At 41.1% G+C, this 17071-nt stretch overlaps 1 protein-coding gene across 1 annotated transcript; it reads right to left on the reverse strand.

Moving 5' to 3' along the window:
• Positions 1 to 9630: 9630 nt before the first annotated feature.
• Positions 9631 to 16718, reverse strand: LOC129067578 (elongation factor 1-alpha 1). Its single transcript, XM_054569627.1, has 8 exons — positions 16601 to 16718; positions 15470 to 15647; positions 15007 to 15186; positions 14613 to 14909; positions 14372 to 14522; positions 14030 to 14286; positions 13707 to 13941; positions 9631 to 13605 (listed from the first exon to the last, which is right to left on the reverse strand). The coding sequence occupies exons 2-8, from the start codon at positions 15611 to 15613 to the stop codon at positions 13481 to 13483; spliced, it is 1389 nt and encodes a 462-aa protein (XP_054425602.1). The 5' UTR covers positions 15614 to 15647; positions 16601 to 16718; the 3' UTR covers positions 9631 to 13480.
• Between the last annotated feature and the right edge of the window lie 353 nt (positions 16719 to 17071).

Raw genomic sequence — 17071 nt, forward strand, 5'->3', positions numbered from 1 at the left:
TTCATGGAATGGAAGAAAATATTTGCAAATCATACACCTGACAAGTGGTTGCTATTTAGAATATATGAAAGACTCTTACAACTCAAGCAAAAGGTAAAATAAAAACCATTTAAAAAGTGGGCAAAGAAGTGAATAGCCATTTCTTTAAGGAAGTTACATAAATGGCCAATAACCACATGAAAAGATGCTCAACCATTGCTAGTCATTAGGAAAGTGCAGACCAAAACCACAACGAGATGCCATCTCACACCTATGAAGATGGTCATTATCTAACAGTAGATAAGAAGTGTTGGCAAGGCTATGGAAAAACTGGAACCCTTATGCACTACTATTGGTGGGAATGTAAAATGGTATAGCAGCTATGCAAAACAGTATGACAGTTCCCTCAAAAATTAGAATTACTATATGATCCAACAATCCTACCCCTGGGTATATTCTCAGAAGGATTGAAATTAGGCCCTTGAAGACCCTTGAAGAGGGTCCTGTTCATAGTAGCATTATTCACAATAACCAAAAAGTGGGAGCAACCTAAGTATCCATCCACAGACGCATGGATTAATATATAAGTAAAATGGAGTATTTTTCAGCCTTTAAAAGGAAGGGAATTTTGACACACACTGCAACATGGAGGACATTTCACTGAGTGAAATAAGCCAGTCAAAAAGGGACAAATACTGGATGATTTCATTTATATGAGGTACCTAGGGCATCTAGTGTAGAATAGCGGTTTCCAGGGGTTGGGGAGAGGGAGAAATGGGGAGTTTACTATTTAATGGGTACAGAGTTTCGGTTTTGCGAGGCGCGAAGTGTTCTGGAGGATGGTGCTGATAGTTGCACAACAGTGTGAGTTTACTTAATGCCATGCTACACTTAAAAATGGTTAAGGTGGTAAGTTCTATGTTGTATTTTACCACAAATTTTCTAAAGCCAAATGAATTAATTTGCATCTGTATCTCAAGACTCCAAAACCCATTTGGTATATTTATTGATAATTTACCCACCTCTTATTTCTAAAAATGTAGTTGAGACATTTTAAAGAAAACAGAACAATCCAAAATTAAAAATCAGCTGCGTTAAAGGCAGATATAGTTAAATGTCAAATTCTAACTGAGAGCTGCCCTGATTCATGTGGCTCAGTTGGTTGGGCATCATCCCACAAACCAAAGGGAAAGGGCTGCCAGTTCGATTCCCTGTTGGGGCATGTCGGTCAGGATGCGTACGATTGAAGTTTCTCTTCTTTTCTTTCTGCCTTCCAGAAAGGAAGAGAAACATCAATGTGAGATAGAAAAATCAATGTGAGACAGAAACATCAATCAGTTGCCCCTAGTATGAGCCCCACTGGGGACTGAACCCCTTAACCCAGATATGTGCCCTGACCAGGAATCAAACCAGTGACCTTTCACTTCATAGGGCGATAAATAAATAAATGCATAAATTTAAAATAAAATAAAAATTCTAGCTGAGAGCTTCCTGAGAGTGATACAGTTCTATCTCATCAAGCATATCAGGAAAAAACTTTCTATTACCAAAATCTAAAAGCAATATATCACATGATTCCTTAGGGAAAACAGTGCTTTCATTAGTGATTTTATAAAAGATGAAAGTAGCTACTACTGTTTGCTGTGTACCAGATAAAAAGAAAGTGCTTTACATGCATTATTGCACTTAACCTCATGATAAAACTGTTCCCCATTCTAGAGACAATGGAAACAAGATTTGCAGATACTAAGTAACTTCCCTGTGATGAACACTGCTAGTTGTCTTCCCAATACCAACGTCTGCCTACTGCCCTCTGCCTTGCCAAAGGAACTGTGATTTTGTTTATTCCTTCCTGAAGCCCAAGAGCTAAGTCTTCATTAGTTTAAACCCGTCTTGGTCTCGCAGTCCTCCTAGAGTTTGGTCTAGGCCTGAGGCTGGTGTGAAACTGGCCCAGTGAATTGTAAAGGGAGTCTTCTGGGTGGCTTCTTTGCCATTAAAAAGAGCACCTCTTTTTTAGGTGATGAAAATGTTCTAAAATTACATGGTGGTGATAGTTGCCCAATTCTGTGAATATACTAAACACCGTTGAATTGTACACTTTCAAAAGGTGAATTTTCTCGTATGACATATATCAATAAGCTGTTATGCAAAAAAAAAAAAAAAAAAAAAAAAACTAAACTAAACTAAAGGAATGTATGATCAGCAAGCCCTTGGGCAATGATTCTTAAATCTGATTGGACATCAGAATTCCCAGTAGAGCTTATTAAAGTAGATGGCCAAGCCTTATCGCAAGCAATTCTGATTCAGTTGGCCTGGAAAGTTCTTGGCATCTGTGTTTAACAAGCTCCATAGGTTATTCTGAGACCCAGCCAACTGTGAGAACCACTAGCTTGCCTCAATAAATATCTATTGTCTCAGCTGTTTTTGGCAGAAACTAAATTGCAATTCATTTTACAGAGTGTGCTGGCTCAGGAACCTAGAAAATAATCTGTATGTGCAGAACACTGAACTTTCATTCTATACAGAAATTCAAGTCTAATGAAAAGCTACTCCACAGTCCAATGAGAGGTGAGCCATCAAGACCAAATTTTTTAAAAATGTAAGCTTCGGGTCACCCGAATGCCTGCCTGGACAGGTATACGTGGAAGTATAAATACTATTCTTTGAAACTTGTTTCAGCAATTTATATGCAATTTTTATTTCACCAATGTTAAGATGCATATTTTTTCCACATATTTTCATCTCTAAATTGGTGCATGCCCTATAGTCATGTCCTAGTATCTTATTAATTATAATTGGCAGCATTTGTGCCTTCCAATTGAAAACATCCTAGATGCAATGAAATAGTGTGTATTTATGCTGTGTTGCAATAGAAAATATATTTCTTACTGTGTATCCTAGTAAAAAATGTTTGAAAAAGACAAATCTGATTGGATAGCACTACTGCCTGATGGGAAAATTCCAGTACACGAGGACTCTTTTACATCAGTGTGCTCCTCAAAGTAAGAATTTTTTAAAAAGCTTTTAAAAGCAAGTCTTATTTATATCTTCCTATGCTGTCATTTGGTTAAATGACATGATTAAAGTGTAATTGCGAGGTCCCGTTGAGCATGGGTCTCAAGCATCCTAACTTTGCAATGCCTTTCTGCCACTTTGAGGGGGGTTTTTCCTCGTAAGGACCAGAGGTGCACCACTAGATAAAAAGTTTCTCTGTCCCTTCTAAATAATTTAGAAGCCTGTTTCTCTTGGTTTAACCTTCAGTTCCCATTCCCACCCTTTGTAACCTATTTCGTGCTAAGGGTTTGTGGAATTTCCATGCTTAATGAGCCATTATAATACGGAATCTAATGTAAGGGTTATCCCAGCGTTTAGAGACTGTATGGCGAATGGGGAGTGTGAATTTCCCTTTGAACAGTATCCTCTGTCAATTTAAAATACTCTTTTGTATACTTGGAGACAACAGTACATTTGTAGTGTTGGCTAGAGTAAAAAACTATTTTTTCAATCCAGTGCCTTGTAATAAATTCATTTTTAGTCTTTACTTATGTTGGTTCCTCTTTGAATTCTCTCAAAGTTGGCCTACACCCTTTTAAAATATGGACAATCCAAATTTTAAAACAGCACGTTAAGGTACAAAAAACACACTGCCTAAACTTAAAAGGAAACACTGCTAGACTATACTATATTTAATACAAGACAAGACTCTGTGTGTGTGTGTGTGTGCACATTTCAAGCAAAAAAAGGAAACATTGAATTTTCTATATTTTCTGTTTCACAAAGAACAACCTCAAGGTGGGGCAATTTAACAGACTTCAGAGACAGGTGTCACAGCTTTGAAGAAAAACACTATTGAGCAACTATATCATATGAGAAACTGAAGTCCAAAACATGCATTTCATAACTTCAATATTAAGACTTGCTATGAGAAAATGTTCTCTGTATCCAACCATAACTGAATAAAACCCATCTTATTTCTCAGGAGACATTTAACTGGGTTTTCGGCTCTATGCAGAATCCTGTGAGAGGCTCAATGGAAATCCAAAGGGTTAATCAAGAAGGTATGACAGTAGCCCCCTGGCTGGGTGGCTGGGTGGGAACATTGTCCCATACACCAAAAGGCTGAGAGTTTGATCCCCAGGCAGGGCACATGCCTAGTTTTTCCTGCTTGTGATCCCCGGTCAGGGTGTGAACGTGAGGCAACCAACTAATGTTTCTCTCCTCTCTCTCCCTCAAATCAATAAACGTATTCTTGGGTGAAGATTAAAAAAAGAAGAAGGCAGAGGAGGAGGGGAACAAGGAAAAGAAGGTATGACAATAGCTAAAGTGAGGGACTGCAGGTCAGCACTGTGCCAGACCCTTCCTTTTTGGCAATGATAGAGCTGCACCCCTTCTACCTCAATGGCTAGAACGCAGGCCTCAGAAAATGTTGCAGACTCTCTCACTGCAAGGTTGAGAACCACTTCCTCAGGCTCCAGACAGCACTGGAACTTGAATTGCTTATGTGGCAACACTACAGTTTATTACAACACCAACTAGAATACTCCCTAAATCACATGATTTTACTGAAAATTTAACCTTGTGGAATATTTGTTTTTTTCTTTTGATATTAGCCATCTTTCTTTTGACCTCTGGAAACCACAGTTGCAGGGTCAGGTCATACTGTCTTCTGTCAGCTTTGCTGCTAGTTATGCTAATTAAAATAAAGAAAAACACCTACTCTTGCCCTGGCTGGTGTGGCTCAGTGGACTGAGTGATGGCTGGAGAACCAAAGGGTCGCTGGTTGAATTCCCAGTCAGGGCTCACGCCTGGGTTGTGGAGCCAGGTGTCCAGCAGGGGGCACGAAAGAGGCAACCACTCATTGATGTTCCTCTCCCTCTTTCTCCATCCCTTCCCTCTCTCTAAAAATAAATAAATAAAATCTTCTTTTAAAAAAACACCTACTTTTGACTATGCCTATTTTAATCTATTCTGCTTTATACAAGCAATAACCTACATTTTAGACAATGTTTCCGTAGGGATTGTGTTAAAGGCAATATCCAGACTGCATGTGCTGTTGATCTGCTTTGAGTGTAAAGTTTGACAGAAAGCCAGAACTATCTGAACTCTTTTAAGGAAACCATGATTACTTAAAATAGAAAATTTAAATTCCTAGTGCAAAGATTTCACTCCTTAGTAACTTGAAGTGGCAGGGAAAATTATTCTTGTCTGCCCAAGGAAAGTAAATTTAAAGCTATCACCCACTTCATCTTGCTTTTACCAAACATTTGATAATATTGTCATGATGATTACATAGTGATTAAAATGCTGAAATATGACCTAAATTATAGTCTTGATAATAATAATCTAGATATGACCTAGATAATAATCTTGGCAATGCAAGATTATTAGGCAAATTTGCAACTGGCCTAACTGTAATCAGAGCACGAGATGCTGCATCACACCAAAAAATATATTTTTGCCGACCTGACCAAAAAAATAGATATAATTTTGATTCATTAACAGCAGGCGGCTATTACTGTGTTAACTGATGTCATTTTTCATATCCTACCTTTGCAACTTTTCTTCTTTCTTGTTTTTTCAATTATATTTTATTGACTATATATTACAGTTGTCCTGATTTTTCTCGCTTTGTCCCCCTCCACCCAGTATGCCCCATTCCGTCAGGCAATCCCCCCACCATTGTTCATGTCCACGAGTCATGTGTATGTTCTTTGGCTACTTAATTTCCTATACTGTACATTACATCCCCATGGCTATTCTACAACTACCTATTTGTGCTTCTTAATCCCCTCCCACAACCCCCTCCCTTCTGGCAACCATCAAAACACTCTCTGTATTCCATGATTCTGTCTCTATACCTCTTGTTCATTTAGTCTGTTTTTTAGATTCAGTTGCTGAGAGATATGTATTTATTGCCCTTTTATTGTTCATAGTTTTGACCTTTTTCTTAAAAAAGTCCCTTTAACATTTCATATGATAATGGTGATGATGAACTCCTTTAGTTTTCTCTAGTCTGAGAAGCTCTTTATCTGATCTTTGATTCTACATGATAGCTTTGCTGGGTGAGCAATCTTAGCTGTAGGTCCCTGCCTTTCATGACTTTAAATATTTCTTGCGAATCCCTTCTAGCATGCCAAGTTTCTTTTGAGAAATCAGCTGACAGTCTTATGAGAACTCCCTTGTAGGTAACTAACTTCTTTTCTGTTGCTGCTTTTAAGATTCTCTCTTTATCTTTAACCTTTGGCATTTTAATTATGATGGGTCTTGGAGTGGGCTTCTGCATCCATCTTGTCTGGGACTCTGTGCTTCCTGCACTTGCATGTCTATTTCCTTCAACAAATTAGGAAGTTTTCTTTCACTATTTTTTCAAGTAGATTTCCAATTTCTCCCTCTTTCTCTTCTCCCTCTGGCACCCCTATGAAGCAAATGTTGAACCTCTTGAAGTTGTCCCAGAGGCTGCTTATCCTGTCCTTATTTTTTTGGATTCTTTGTTCTTATTGTTGTTCTGATTGGGGTTTTTTTGCTTACTTAAGTTCCAAATCATTGATTTGATTTGCAGCTTCATCCACTCTACTGTTGTTTCCCTATAAATTATTCTTTATTTCAATTAGTGTATCCTTCATTTCTTACTGGATCTTTTTTATGCTGCTGAAGTCCTGACTTAATTCCTTGAGCATCATTATAACCAGTGTTTTGAACTCTGCATCTGATACATTGCTTTCCTCCATTTTGTTTAGCTCTTTTTCTGGAGTTTTGATCTGTCATTTCATCTGGGCCATGTTTCCTTGTTTTGGCAGCTTCCCTGTGTTTGTTGCCTTGTATTAGGTAGAGGTGTTTTGAGTCCATGTCTTGGTAGTGTGGCCTAATGTAGCAGGTGTCCTGTAGGGTCCAGTGGCACAGATGCAAGTATCTTGCATCATGCAAGATGGGTACTTGAGGTGCACCGTTCGTGTAGGCTGAGTACATCCTCCTCTTGTAGTTGAGCTTTGGTTACTGTTGGATGATCACTGGGAAGGTTTACCCAGGCCAGTAAGCTGCAAGGACTGGCTGTGACCAGTGACCACCAACCTCTGCCCTCTGTGGAGCATCAGCTGTGCAGGGGCAGGGTGGTGGTGGTTCGACATGGTCTGCAGCTGTCCACTGGGTGTGCAGGCTCTGGGGTCTCCCAGATGGTGCAGGCCAAGGTCAGCCCCCACCTGTGTTTTGCCCAGGGTCACCCTGCCTGAGCTATAAACCAATCTGAGATGGCTGCTACTTGTGCTTGCCTTAGAGATTCCCAGACAGAGCCAAGCTGTGAATCTAGGTTGGCTGCTGGCTGTTAGTGCCAGGCCTGGGCCTCACTCTGTCTAGCTATTGCTTATTTGAGAGGATTTAGAAAGTTGTGCAGTATGAGCCAAGACTAGCTATTCAAATGGAAAAGCAGCTTGAGTAGGCCCATAAGATGGGTAGGGCAGAGTCTCTGGAGATCTCCAAGGATGGTCAAACACTGTTAGCCAGGTTGATGGAGTCTCAAATATGGCACTGGCTTGCTGGGTCTGCGGCTCTGTGAGGGAAGGGTTTAGAAAAGGGACAATGACCTCTGGTCACCTTGATGCCAGACACTTCAGTTTCTCCTAGTATGCCACTGGTGCCTTTCAAGTTGCTACCCTGGTGCTGGAGCTCGGAGGGAGTCAGGGTGAGTAGATGAGTCTGTATGTGGACTTTTTAAGAGGAGCTGTTTGGGGCTCCAGAAGTTTCTTCCTCCGACTCAATGCCTGCTGGTTTTAAAGCCAGAAGTTGTGGGGACTTATTTTCCTGGCACTGGAACCCTGGGCTGGGGGGCCTGGTGTGGGGCTGGGACTCCTCGCTCCCAAGATATCCCTCCTGAATTTTTGTCCATGACACATGTGTGTAGGACCAGCCCATTTAGTGTCTGTGCCCCTCCTACCAGTCTGGATGGATGTGGTTTCTTTAATTCTGTAGTTTTCAGTCTTCCATTCAACTTGATTTCCAACAGTTGAGTGATTGTTGTTTTATATTTTAATGTAATTTTGTTGTGTTTACGTAAATAGATGAGCCATGTCTGCCTATGCCACCATCTTGACTGAAAGTCTTGCAACTTTCCTATAAATCTAAAGTTATTCTAAAATAAAAGGTTTGTTTGTAAAAAGTGAAAAGAATTAACCGTGCATATATAATTTACAGGATGTCTTCCTCAAACATAATTTACATTAAAAAGATCAGGTAATGTTTGTTTACTATAATCCAGAAATACAATGGAGTTGCTTAAAGTAAATTGTGATCTTCCAAACAACTGTAGTAATAAAACATACCTTTTATAGGCTGTTTACAATAGGTCAGGTACTGGGCCACAGAGTCTACCAGTATATCCAGTAGCTCATTTCATTCTTACAACAGTCTTAAGAGATAGACAGTATTATGCACATTAGATGATAAAAGGGACAGCTTGTTTCCACTTTATATCACTCTGATCATCTAGTCCAAATGCTTCAATTTTTGAAACTAGAGTACAAATAAGGTGACTTATCTCTTGAGTCACATTAATAAAAGCACATTTTAGCCTTGGCTGGTGTGGCTCAGTGGATTGAGTCCCAGCCTACAAACAGAAAGGTCTCTGGTTCAATTCCCAGTCAGGACACATACCTGGTTTGTGGGCCATGACCCCAGGAGGGGGCTCTCTCTCTCCAGAGGCAACCACACATTGGTGTTTCTCTCCCTGCCTTTTTCCTCCCTTCCCCTGTCTAAAATTACATAAATAAATAAAATCTTTTTAAAAAAGGAAAAAGAAATTGCTGTAGGAACTGAAAGTGACTAAGAGGTATTGACTGGTGTCAAGTAAATCAGTTGTCTGGTAGAAAAAGAGAATGAAATTATTCATTTATCCTAGAAAATAACCTAGGTATGATTATAAGCTACCAGCAGTCAGATTTAAATAAATATCAAGACAAAAATTCTCCGTACCTCAGTCTGGCATCCGTAATATGGGTACAATACTTGCCCTCTCTAGAGGTTGTTGTGAGCATTTAATGAGGTAATCAAGCAAAGATTTCAATGAATATATACAAGGTTGATTTGAGTGGGTTAGATTAAAAGGCTTTTAGATTTTCTTAGATTTTTCTGATTCTGTTGTTATATAGTTATGAGGCCAAGTTAAGCCTCATACATTGTCTAAAAAGTAATGGTGTTTTCATATTATCCAATTCAATAACTCCTACTTATCCTCTAGGTTTCAGCTATTCCTGACAAATACCTTCTCTAGGCAACCCAAATTATTTCCCTTTCACTCTTCCCTCTCGCCGTCTCATCGTATCCTTCTCTTTCATAACATTGTCACAGCTCTTCACTGTCCTACAAGAATCTCAGTGTAGCATGCATTTAGTCAAATTATTTTTGTTAAAAAATAATCATAGCAAAGTTAAATTTAAAACATCTCTTAAAAATTAATCTATTACTAATGGCTCAGCCACTTTGAAAAGCAGTTTTGCAGCTTCTTGTAAAGGTGAGGCATACACTTGCCATATGACCCAGCAATCCCACTCCTAGGTATTTAACACAAGCTAAATGAAAACCTATAGTCAAACACAGATCTGGATGTGAACATTTATTTGTAATCGTCCAAAACGGGAAACAACCAAATGTCCCTTAGCTGGGGAAGGATAAACTATCTTACATCTTTTTTAAAAGAACAGATTATTTATATATGCAGGATAGATATATCAAAAGAATCATGCTAAGTGAAAGAAACCAGGCTTAAAAGGTTATACACTGAATGAATCCAGACATATGACACTGGAGCAAAGACAAAATTACACAGACAGAAAATAGATCAGTGGTTACCAAGGACTGGGGGAGAGGGTAGGTGCTGTCTACAGACACAGGGAACGTTTCAGGAACCCAGAGTGCCGTGTACCGTGTATACATGTCGAAACTTGCCTAACTCTCTGTATACTTTAAAAGGATGAATTTTAGTGTTATGTAAATACCTTAATAAGAAAGTGGGAAAAAAAATTTAAATATTTTGCTTGCTTTGTAGGTTTCCTAATATTCTTTGCTTGCTTACAATGTAATTATTCTATCATCAGTTCAACATTATCTTTGTTGTCATGATGTCTGTCCCATAGATACTTAACAGATCCAAGGGCCTACTAAAAGCAGTCCAAGGTAAATGGCAGTGTTCCTTCTATTTATTTCACTCATTTCTGCTGGTAACTGCTGGACTACAGCATAACCCTATTTTGAAAACAGTAAAACCATATGGACCCTCTCAGAGATTTGTTGGATTGAGTCAACAACCTTTCAAGAGTCATGTGGCAGTTTCCTATTTTTTTCTCTTCTAAATCACTACTGACTGAGCAAGTAATGTATTTACAATAGTTATGCCTCAATTCTATTTTTAATTATCCAGGGAAGTTCCCAGAGACCTGCAAATAATGGAGGTTAGTGACTTTGATGCTACCTGGGTGAGAACCTGTGGGTTTGTAAGTGAAATAGGCAGTAATGAAGAGTAAAACCAGGTCAGGGAAGAACATTTTAGGAAAGTGAACAGGAAAAAAGGGGAAATGCCTTATTTCCCCCCTCTCTCATCTAAAGCAGCGTGTTTTCCTCCCATATTTCACTCCCTTCAGGATATGGGTAACTCCAGAATGCAACTTTCTCGACTGACTGCATGTATCTGCAACATTTCACGATGACAAATGAACTAGCATTTGACTATCCATCTGAAACATGAGGCCATCTTGACACACATGAAATTGTCACCCTTTACCTAGAGTTCCCCATTTCAGGAACTGTGACTATCGTCAAGAAAAGCTTCATTTGCCATGATGAGATCAGTGCTCAACTCAGCAGAAAAATAAATTTTAATGAAAATAAAACCCAAAATCCAGGTAATGTTTTTTATACCCCATACTGGTATTACTGGAAATCAAAAGCTCTTCATCACTGATTTGTAGTCAATAGCATTTATTGGGCAGAACCAGGAAAAAAAAAATCACATTCTTGAAAAAACTGCTTCTGCAGTGCCAATCTTACTGCTACCCGACTTCAGTCAACCTCCTAGTTTAGCATTTTAACATTGAGCTTCTCCTGCAAAATTATGGTCAATTTACATTGTCTAAAAGACACTTTTAAATACCAAATATTCAAGAAGCTGAATTGATTTTGGTTGTCTACTAGTGCTTTGGGAGTGTTAGCTGCAGATAACATAATCAGAGCAAGGGGTATTTAAGTCAGAACCTCTATGACAAATTAAGTCTTTTGGAGCCACCACAGGAAGATACAAATGCGTAGTCACTAAAATCCCATGGTAATGTTGGCCAATAACCGTATGCACGCTTCATGGAAAAATGAGACTGGTTATATGTTAGTAGTTCAGCATAAATTGTGATTACTAGACTGGGTTCTTGACCCAGGTAGCTGAGTTCTTCATGCACCTGAGATATAGGGGGTGAATTATCAATAGGATTAACTACAGAAAAGGTGAGGGTGTAACCAAAAAACTTAGTTATTTTGCACTGCCTATAGAATGGTTTTAAAAATTCAGATAAGCCTTACAGATAATCTGTGTTTAACTCCTGAACCAGGCTGCCTTTCCAATTTTTCATATTCTAAAGCCACACCACAATTCCTGGAACAAATGACAAGATCCAGAGATCTTTACATAAAATACACCACTTAGGAAACTAAAAAAATGCTTTTAAAGCACCAGTTTGTCCTAAGTTTTATAAAGCCACTCCAAGTTTAATTAAAACAAGAAAATGCACTTATAATAGAAACTCAGTAGAGTAAGTAAACTATTCATGAATGTAAAAGTAGTTTGTAGTGACCACCAGTAGATGGTGCTGAAAACCAGGCAATTATCTTGACAAACTTACACATAACTTGGGTTTTATGAAGAGAAAGCATGCATCTAGATAAACTCATTTTCTGGACTCTGGCTGCCCTCCTTCCTAGCGAGCTAATTCATTTATGGGGAAGGCTAAACAGTTGATCCTATACTAGTCAACCCTACAGCTGTGTCAAACTTGCTTTTACATCAGCTACTGGCTTTTTGAAAGAAATCTCTCATCAGTATAAAAGAGGGGAGAGTTGACACAAGAGGCTGTGAAGAAATCTTTTAGTACTCTACACCCCTCCATCCATGGTTCAGCTAGTGGTCAAGTCTATTTGAGAATTAAACAAAAACTTCAAATTGTAATCAACTTGAAAATTAGTAGGATACTTTCCATTCACATAACCCTAATCTCATAGTACAAGGTGTTTTGATTTTACCACTTTCAGCTGGACACTATGTATCATCTTCAGGTTCATAGAATGCCTTAAGTGTTGAGTAACCTACCAGCTATCAAAACCCAGAAATTTAGATGGCTGTCAGACCTAAGTAAACATTCTATTAACTTATAATCATATTTCTCCCTTGTAACTAACCACATGCAAATCACCAAATCATTTTACTTTGTGTCCAACAAATTTTAGCAACTTTGTAACCTCTAGTGGTACAATGTTATTTAAGTGGCACCAAGCAAAACTTCCAAAGCCATGTCCTTCCCCCTCATTTAGGTTAATTTACCACTATACCTTTTGAGACTCTGAGCTTAACCTCCTATGTGGCAGTGTTCTTTTATCCAACTTGGCTTTAGATAAAAATTCCTATTGGAAGTGAACTTTTAAATATTTAAGTGACAAAACACACTCAACTTCCAGTATCATTTATTTTTCCTAGAATCTAGATACAATTAACTAGCAAGACAGTGCTCAAAACTATTTAAGCCTCACTTGAAGTTGTTTAAACTAGCTCATCACTTGTAAACGTGAATTCACATTTCAGTAAAAATTCAAACTAAAATTTGACATTAACAAATTTACTTGTGATGTTAACTACAAATTTTTATATGAAACACGTGGACTTTTATATACCAAAATTTGGCCTTTACAAACTAACTTACATAGTTACTTTGCCTATTTGTCCCAACCTACTTAGTGTTGCACCAGAGCGACCCCCCCCCATAGCTTTTACTACATAAACAGATTCCTCCTACATAAACAGGACAAAGTGAAAAAATTCCCACCCACCAAAAAAAAAATTCCCTAACAGAATTATTCATTTCTAAATTTTCAGCAGATATAAAGATATAACACCAGAAATAGGTTATGGGCTACTCTTAAAAGTCTTTTAACCTAAAGTTACAGTGTTGACCAAAAGAACACACAGGTTTCTCATTAAACTGTTTTAATGGGTCTCAAAATTCTGTGACAGATTTTGGTCAAGTTGTTTCCATTAAAAAGTACTGATTTTAAAAACTAATAACTTAAAAACTGCCACACACAAAAAAACCAAATGGTCCACAAAACATTCTCCTTTCCTTCTGAAGGTTTTACGATGCATTGTAATCATTAACCAGTCCTTTACTATTAAACTTAAGTGGCCAATTGAGACAAACAGTTCTGAGACCGTTCTTCCACCACTGATTAAGACTGGGGTGGGAGGTGTTAGGGATAATATTCATTTAGCCTTCTGAGCTTTCTGGGCAGACTTGGTGACTTTGCCAGCTCCAGCTGCCTTCTTGTCCACTGCTTTGATGACACCAACAGCAACTGTCTGTCTCATGTCACGAACAGCAAAGCGGCCTATTAAAAGAAATTGTGTATCATTAGAAACACTTGATACACCAAAAAAATTCTTTTTCATCTTAGGTAAAATTTCTAATCACATTAATAGCCATCCTTACCCAGAGGGGGATAGTCAGAGAAGCTTTCAACACACATGGGCTTGCCAGGAACCATATCAACAATGGCAGCATCACCAGATTTCAAAAACTTCGGGCCATCTTCCAGCTTTTTCCCAGAACGACGATCAATCTTCTCCTTCAGCTCAGCAAATTTGCAAGCAATATGAGCTGTGTGACAATCCAGAACAGGTGCATAACCAGCACTGATTTGGCCAGGATGGTTGAGGATAATCACCTTGGGAAAAAGATTGGCATTTACTGAATCTGACAATTAAGGATCTGGAAGAGCTTGACAAGAACAAAATTATTCCTTAAAGGGTTACCTGAGCTGTGAAGCCAGCTGCTTCCATTGGTGGGTCATTTTTGCTGTCACCAGCCACATTGCCACGACGAACATCTTTGACAGACACGTTCTTGACATTGAAGCCCACATTGTCCCCAGGAAGAGCTTCACTCAAAGCTTCATGGTGCATTTCAACAGATTTGACTTCAGTTGTAACATTGACTGGAGCAAAGGTGACCACCATGCCAGGTTTGAGAACACCAGTCTCCACTCGGCCCACAGGGACAGTACCAATACCTAGTAAGTTTAGGGCACAGTCATAAATACCTCTGTAAAAGAACTGCAGCCACCCATCCAAATTATGTTCTGATGTTTAACATACCACCAATTTTGTAGACATCCTGGAGGGGCAGACGCAGGGGCTTGTCAGTTGGACGAGTTGGTGGCAGGATGCAATCCAGAGCTTCAAGCAGTGTGGTTCCACTGGCACTGCCATCTTTGCGGGTGACCTTCCATCCCTTGAACCAAGGCATCTAAAACACAACATTGTCAATTACTTACTGTTACCTGCCCAATCCCGTGCCCCCCTCCTCAGGGTTTTTATCAAACATTAAGTCACTTACGTTAGCACTTGGCTCCAGCATGTTGTCGCCATTCCAACCAGAAATTGGCACAAATGCTACTGTGTCAGGGTTGTAGCCAATTTTCTTAATGTAGGTGCTGACTTCTTTAACAATTTCCTCATATCTCTTCTGGCTGTAGGGAGGCTCAGTGGAATCCATTTTGTTAACACCAACAATCAGCTGTTTCACACCCAGTGTGTAAGCCAGAAGGGCATGCTCACGGGTCTGCCCATTCTTGGAGATCCCTGCTTCAAACTCACCAACGCCAGCAGCAACAATCAGGACAGCACAATCAGCCTTGAAAAGAAAACAGGGCCATATCTTATTAAATGAGAGGGCTTCAGAACAGATAAGACTAATGTATAAGACAGGTACAAAAATTAACTCGACAAACCTGAGATGTGCCTGTAATCATGTTTTTGATAAAGTCTCTGTGTCCTGGGGCATCAATGATGGTCACGTAATACTTGCTGGTTTCGAACTTCCATAGGGAGATATCAATGGTGATACCACGCTCACGTTCAGCTTTCAGTTTATCCAAGACCCAGGCATACTTGAAGGAGCCCTTCCCCATCTGTAAGGATTAGAATAGTTACTTGTTAACTAAAACAGGCTCCAACTCCATCTTGGTATTTCTTACCTCCACTACTTAAAATATAAATTCCTGATTCAAACGCTAAACCTAGTGGCTTTACCGTACTCTCAGAACATGGTTACAGATCAAAGGCATTCAACACAAACATTACCTTATTGCAACTTGATCAGTATGACATTCAGGTAGACTGGAGACTCAGGAAATTACCACTTAATGTACTTCGCGGCAGACCTACTTTAATTATCTACGTTATTGTACCTACCTCAGCAGCCTCTTTCTCAAATTTTTCGATGGTTCTCTTGTCGATCCCACCACATTTGTAGATCAGATGGCCAGTAGTGGTAGACTTGCCGGAATCTACGTGTCCAATGACGACAATGTTGATGTGAGTCTTTTCCTTTCCCATTTTGGCTTTGATTTAGTGGTGGTTTTCTCGACACCTAAATTGGGGAAAGAAATTTTAAAACCACGGTCCCACAGGGTTGTGAACAAACCACGGTGCAAACCAAAGGGCAAATTCCAAAGAGAATTATACCCAAAGCCAAGCTGGCCCAACTCTCGTCTCCACCCACCAAGTGTGGGGAAACTCCACCGCCTAAGTCCCCTCCCCCAACCCGAGGCTCGGCTCTCCAGGCCACGAGGAGACATCGAGTTGCCAAGACGGCGCCCGGCACACGGCGGGGTCACAGGAAGCAGCCCAGGGGAAAAAGGCCCTTTTCCTTTGTGCGGGTGACTCACCCGCCCGCTCCGGGCCGCCGCGTCCTCCATTTTGAGTTCCCTTCACAGGGCCGGCGAGCGGCCATCTTTCCGCGCATGCAACTGGTGCCGAGCGGGCGGGCTGGCCTTGCCGCCGGGGTGGGGCGACAGGCCCAGGGCGGCGCGCGCCCAGCCCCAGAGCCGCCCGGCCCACTCTCGGGACTCTCCCGATCCGACTCGGGAGCCCCACCTCGCCGGACATGTGCGCCCGGCCGAGGGCCCGGCCGCCGCCCTCCGTTTCTCACGGCAGCCCACACCCCGACGAGCGCTAAAGAGCCCATGCTGCCGAGATCCCAACCAACCTCAGCTAAACTAGTTCGACGGGAAGTAAAAACGTAAATGCGTTTCCTGGAAATTCAAACGGGCCGAGGCTTCGGGGTAACAAGATATAAGAGGTGCGAGAGGAATCGCACGCGACAGCGGGCACGGCGCGCAAGCCAGGCCTCAACCCAAGCACGAGGTTTAAGGGAGCCTGAAGAAAAGCGCAAGGCCTCGAACTCTCCCACCCACTTACGACCCGAAATTCGGGGTCAAGAACAGCGCAAAGTGGCTCAGTGGCACCGCGGGAGAGGAAGGCACGCGAGGGCCGCCGCCCGCTCCAGAAGGCCAGGCCGCGGAAGCCACGCCCGGTACTCACCTGTGTTCTGGCGGCAAACCCGTTGCGAAAAAGAACGTTCAGGAGGACTACGGCACTTATATATGGCTCTCCCCCACCCTGGGGGAAGTGGGCGGAGCCATACACGACACAACTTTCCCAGCTTACCCCGCGCCACCTCCACCAGGCACTAGTTCAATCACCGTCCCCTCCCCCACCGTTCGGGGACTATGGGTGATGTGCAGTCGGCCCACTGAAGAGCACACGTCGCCTTGCGCATGCTCCTCTCGACCCCGATGACGAGAGCGAGGGGTGGTGCCCGGGACGGGCAATCCCTGGATTCTAGGTTACTGGGAGTTTACCGACGGTCCCTGGGATTCCCCGAGGCAAAGGCGAGTCCTCCTTTTGTATGAATTACTTTCAGCAGCAGCTGGGGGGTGGGGCGGCGAGGAGACGGTGGGGCTGGGACGCCGAGAATCTTTCGTCTACTGTTTCTGGTTTAACTGCAAAGAT

This window comes from Pteronotus mesoamericanus, unplaced genomic scaffold, assembly GCF_021234165.1.
Source record: "Pteronotus mesoamericanus isolate MK-2021 breed Mesoamerican mustached bat unplaced genomic scaffold, CSHL_Meso_final contig_20, whole genome shotgun sequence".
NCBI lineage: Eukaryota > Metazoa > Chordata > Mammalia > Chiroptera > Mormoopidae > Pteronotus > Pteronotus mesoamericanus.

Bases quoted from the DNA above. Each gene is read 5' to 3' on its own strand.
- LOC129067578 (XM_054569627.1), bottom strand. From the start codon at position 15,613: ATGGGAAAGGAAAAGACTCACATCAACATTGTCGTCATTGGACACGTA. The intron at 14,523-14,612 runs GTAAGTGACTTA...GTTGTGTTTTAG, and splicing joins TGCTGGAGCCAAGTGCTAAC to ATGCCTTGGTTCAAGGGATG. The intron at 14,287-14,371 runs GTATGTTAAACA...TAAACTTACTAG, and splicing joins GGATGTCTACAAAATTGGTG to GTATTGGTACTGTCCCTGTG.